This window comes from Arachis ipaensis, chromosome B08 (assembly GCF_000816755.2).
Source record: "Arachis ipaensis cultivar K30076 chromosome B08, Araip1.1, whole genome shotgun sequence".
Lineage (NCBI taxonomy): Eukaryota > Viridiplantae > Streptophyta > Magnoliopsida > Fabales > Fabaceae > Arachis > Arachis ipaensis.
In genome coordinates this window covers 125817708-125822980 of record NC_029792.2, presented here as the reverse complement: position 1 = coordinate 125822980, position 5273 = coordinate 125817708, and the positions used below count along the sequence as shown (strand labels likewise).

The following is a 5273-nucleotide window of genomic DNA, read 5'->3' as shown; positions in this document are numbered from 1 at the left end:
TTTATTTACTATAAATATAATTATTATCTTTTTCTGGCCCAAAACATATATTGTTCGGCTTAAAATTACGCCTTCCTTCCTTCCAAAAATTTTGGTCTGGACGGATATAAAGAATTAAAATTTAAACCCAATATTAGAATCAGAAAAGGGTACAGGTAGCTAATACTACTACCAAAAACGGTCCAATCAACTAATTTAAAGAGCAGACTTGCGTTCATCACCAGAGAAATGGGCCAATGGCCGCTAAACTAGTCTATAAAAAAGGGTCATAATAATATATATATTTATTAATTACTAATAACTAAAAACATTTAACAACAATAATGTAAAATAGAAAAATTTCTATACAATATAAGATGTGAATAATGTCATAGAACAATATTAACAAAACGATAATGCAGACGGTAGTCCTCTTTGTCACTTTGAAAGAAGACGTTGTCGCCATTAATGTTAATTTTTGAATAATATTGTACATTTAAATTTTTTATTAATCAAATTCAATTGAATTGATTTAATATAATAAAAATTAATTATAATTAAACAGTATTACTCTTAATTTTTTTTCCAATTTTTTTGCATATAATATTTAAATAACTTATTTATTTTTTGGTATCATTTTAATAGTTTTAAAATATTACCTATATACTAAAATCAACTACTAAATTGATCACCAATATATTTATATATAAATACATGTAATTTAATTTATTTTCAATGTGATAACTAATTTTGATGTATATACAATATAATCGTTAATAATTTATCCTCAAAATTAATACTTGATCACACCTTCCTCCTATTATTCGATCCAAATATAATGCCATTTAAATATATAGGATAGTAGGATACAAACTTAATAACAACTTTCATAAAAGAAATATCGGAAATATTTGGTAACCAAAGAAAACCAGCCAAAAACAACAATAACTTACTTTATTTAGCATTCATTAATTGTCGCGACAATTAATGAATACTAAATAAGGCAAGTTCTGACTTTTTTTTTTATCTCCCTAACAGTACCCAATATATATGGAATTGAAATTTCTAATTATATATTTAAATTTACGTGCGGATGTTAATTTTGTTCAAACTAGACAAATAGTGCTTGGTGGCTAATGCATACGCATTGAAAAAAGAGTAAAGTATCGTTTTTGTCTCCAACGTTTGGGGTAAGTCCTATTTATGTCCCTAACGTTTAAATCGTCCTATTTGTATCCCTAACGTTTATAAAAGTGATTCAATGTTATCCTATTATAGTATTATCAATTATACTAACAAATCAAATTATATTTTTCAATTATTCTTACTTGGATGTATTCATTCTCAATTAGGTCTCATTCGGATGTGTTCAATTTTAAAATTATACCCACTATTTGTGTTTAGATTTAATTATGTTCCTAGAAAAGTGAATTATGTAAATGTTGTAGGAATTAGTTTCAACTTTTGATGAGCTATTTGTCGAAGTAGATCATCGATTCTATCCCAGACATTTGTATTCTAACTTAAGGAAGAGATTTTTAAAACTCAAAATAAAGCGTTCATGATGTGTAATTGACGGCAGGATAACATTGAATCACTTCTACAAACGTTAGGAATACAAATAAGACGATTTAAACGTTAGAGACACAAATAGGATTTACCCCAAACGTTGGGGACAAAAACGATACTTTACTCTTGAAAAAAAATAAAATATCAAATAAACACTCTATTGAATGTGAAAATAGCCTAATAAACAAATTTATGGAGGAGAACTAATACTTAATCATGTCATATTAATGGTAGATGAGTTAACACATAATATAAACATTCTTTTGACGAAATCTCCTAAACTAGAGAAATTGGTAAAATATTAAAATGATATTTCATTCATGTTTATCACTTTACTAATCTTTTCACTTTAAAGAAGCTTGATCTGCTTTCTTTTGAGGCAAGGTTCCCATCCAAGCCGGAGGCAGCATACCAGTTTGTTCTTCAACTGTCTTAAACAAAGGTGGCAACATCTTATACACACCGGCAACCTCCTTCAAAGCACTGCCACCGTCACCACCTTCGCCATTGCCGTTTGTCCAAATGCTGATATTCGGCTTGAGTCCACGTACCGCGTCGCCATTAATCCTAGCAATCTCTTGATACATTCCACGTTCTATCATCAAGTAGTCCCTTAGAGCTGCATAGTTTCCTCCAAGTGCTTCATGGAGTGTCTTTAGATATGCACCTTGGGCTTTCCCTAATGCCATAAGGCCCTCTGCCTCCTTCTTCTTCGCGTATAGCTGCGCATCGGCGGCTTGTTGGCGAGCGAAAAACTCTGCCTCTGCCAATTTCTTTTGTGCTTCAGCTTCTTTCTCCTTCTGGAAAAGAACTGCTTCTGCTTCTTTTTGTTTCTTGTATAGTTCCCAGTTGGCCTCTTGTGCCTATCAAATAATTTTACTTGTTATGGATCCATAAAGAGTAAAAGTAACTAGGATTTCATTCCGCATTTGTATATTGACACATCATGAGCAAAAGTGTTTGAATCAACTATCTAATATCGCAAAATTCACAGAAAACAAAAAGTATTTGATAAATTCAAAATGTTATCATGCAGTTATTATTGCAAAATTCAAGAATTGATGATAAGTTGCATTATTTTACTTTGTCCAATGGCCAATCTTAGAAATTCAGTGAGATTACATACTTCATGAGTAGAAATAGTATACAAGGAAGGATACTAATTAATGAGTTGTATAGTATAATAATAGATAATTAATTTTTGGTTAGTTAATATCATTAATTTTTATAGAGGTTTAGGGCTTAGAGTTAGAATTTAAAATTTAGAAATTAAAATTTATAAAAAAAATAATTCAAAAAAAAGTTGTGAAGGCACTAACCTTGGTCTCATACTGAACGCTTGCCTGGGTAAGGTAATCAGCTCTAAGTTTCTCAGTCCTGGCCTTAGCATTCATCCTCTCAACCTCCCCCTGCAGCTCTGCCTCCCTCAAAGACACTGCCTTTCTAGCCTCCATCTCCGCCAACTTCGCCACCTTCGACCACTCCGCCTTCTTCCTTGCCAGCTCTGCATTTGCCTCTGCCACCTCTGCTTCCTTCGAATTCTCAAACACCTTCACTGATGTCCTCACCTACAACACTCAAATAAACATGTTTCAAGACTATATCAATATAAACTATGTATTTCTTTCATTAAAGAATAATGAAAATACAAAACATTATTTAATTACTTTGATCTCCTCCTTATCGCCCTCGCCTTTCTTCTGAGTGGCAATGATCTTCGTCTCGGCATCGATCTTGGCCGCATTCTGGAGCGTCTCACCTTCCCTAAGCTTGGAACCAACCTCTCCCTTCTTCTTGGCCTCAGCAACGTCCACCTTGGCCTGATTTGCGGCCTCCATCTGAGTCTTCTTGCCCAAGTAAGAGAAGTACTCATGTCCCGGCACATCCACCAGCTGCTTCACGTTCGCATTGTAGATCAGCAGCCCAAACTGATTCAGTTCTAGCTGAACTTTCTCGAACACACCTTCAAGTAACGGTTACATGCATGTTAGTTTCAATTAATTGATTTCTGTTATTTCTTTTACTCATGAGTAACATTATTACCAACAATTTGCAAATTAAGTTCACAATAAGGTGCAATCAAATAAAATAGGGTTATTTGAATGTTTAGTAGAAAAATCATTTTTTTATTTGGTGATATGATTAGAAAAAGAAAAAAGAAAAAAGTATATGGAATATTAAGTCATTTTTCTTTTCTATTTCTATTTTTTTTTGGAAGAATTTAAAATATAAAATATAAAATTTAGGATTTAAGATTAAAAATTTATGATTTAAAATCTAAAATTTTAAAATAAATAAAATAAAAAAAAAGTAATAGATATTGACCAAAATATTAGTTCTCTAGCATTACTTTTAATTAAAAATCAATTCAATCGTATTTTAAATAGGTTTGCATACAACTAAGGAAAAGAAAGTTGATTGTAAAACAATTAAAGACGATTTATGGTGCATTCTTTCTAATTGATAATACCTAATATTTTAGGACTTTTACCATTGCAACCATTTAATAAGGCCTTTTAACCCCACTTTTTTGCTAGTATATTCATAAATAAACTGTAAGAAGTATGATATTACGATACATTGATACATATCTAACTATCTAAGTACAATTTAAATTTAAATATAGTGTTGATTTAAGAAAGTAAGTTAAAAGCAGAGAAGAAGAAAGAGGTGAAGTTATTGTTATTGCATACCTTGCTTGAACTCCTTGGTTCCCTTGAAGATCTCGTCCATAGTCATAGAGGCTGCAAGAACACGCGTCTCGCCCTCAATGACTCCTTGGACGAGATCATTAACGTGGTTGGAGAGCTTATCATGGGTCGAGAGGAGCTTGGCGTACTTTAAGAGAGACTCGTGATCGTCGACACGTGGACCAATTGTGAACACCGAAGGAAGCTTGAAAGGGAGCTTCTCGGCGCTCATGGCTTGGAGCTCGAACGTGTAGTTTACCGGAGAAAGGTCCAAGGTGGTGCATGATTGCCATGGAAACACCCATGCTTTCTTCGCAAGCTTCACGTCTTGGATCCCTGCACCTGTTATTACCAGGTATTCCGATGCATTCGCTACCTTGAACTTCATCAGTTCTGGATTTGCTTGTAATGCAGTGATCTATGACTTATGAGAGAGTATGAGGGAGATGGAAGAAGCTTAATTAAGATAGAAGAATTGGAGTGAGTGAACGAATGATTAATGTGTGTAGAAGACAGAAGACTAGAAGCCTATATAGATGCAAATATCCGAAGAAATTGTCAAATTTATTGCGTTTAGATTAGCAATTTTATCTTTGATTTTTTTGGAAAAGGTTTTTTGTAATTTTCAAGATATTTGTATTCGCTTTATATTTAAAAAAGAATATTTTTTATTTAAAACTTGAGTTATTTTGAGATTTTTTATTTAAAAAGATTTTTTTTCCCTTTTTAGCTTATACTTAGTGAGGAAGGAGAGGGAAGGAACAATTGTGGTAACAATATTCAAATTGAGGTAACTGCTTTGCGATTCTGTTTCCTTCCTCTTATGCTCTTATTAGGAGATACGATCCTCCTTTTAATTATTTTCTGAAATATATTGATTTTATTATTAGGTGTACATTAAAAAACCAAATTGTGGTTAACGGTTAAAAAACTATAACCACATATTCGTTAACCAATTTAACAAAACAATTTTAAAAACCATATCCATATTTTTCAAAATTGGTTAACCAAAATCAAATTTAAAAAAAAAAATCA

General features: G+C 32.1%; 1 protein-coding gene across 8 annotated transcripts in view; it reads right to left on the bottom strand.

Moving 5' to 3' along the window:
- The window catches only part of LOC107613208 (flotillin-like protein 3), a 5268-nt gene continuing 1708 nt past the window's right edge, over positions 1714-5273 (bottom strand). For 3 of the 8 annotated variants that reach the window (XM_016315100.2, XM_016315103.2, XM_021110072.1), the window contains exons 3-6: positions 4242-4662; positions 3216-3511; positions 2868-3116; positions 1714-2411 (exon numbers count right to left, since the gene is read on the bottom strand). In XM_016315100.2, the coding sequence (XP_016170586.1) occupies positions 1893-2411; positions 2868-3116; positions 3216-3511; positions 4242-4626 (1449 nt within the window). In that variant the 5' untranslated portion in view covers positions 4627-4662 and the 3' untranslated portion in view covers positions 1714-1892. Of the gene's footprint in view, positions 2412-2867; positions 3117-3215; positions 3512-4241; positions 4695-5273 lie in introns of all 8 variants that reach the window. The other 5 variants (XM_016315102.2, XM_021110071.1, XM_016315105.2 and 2 more) reach the window with 2 other exon arrangements.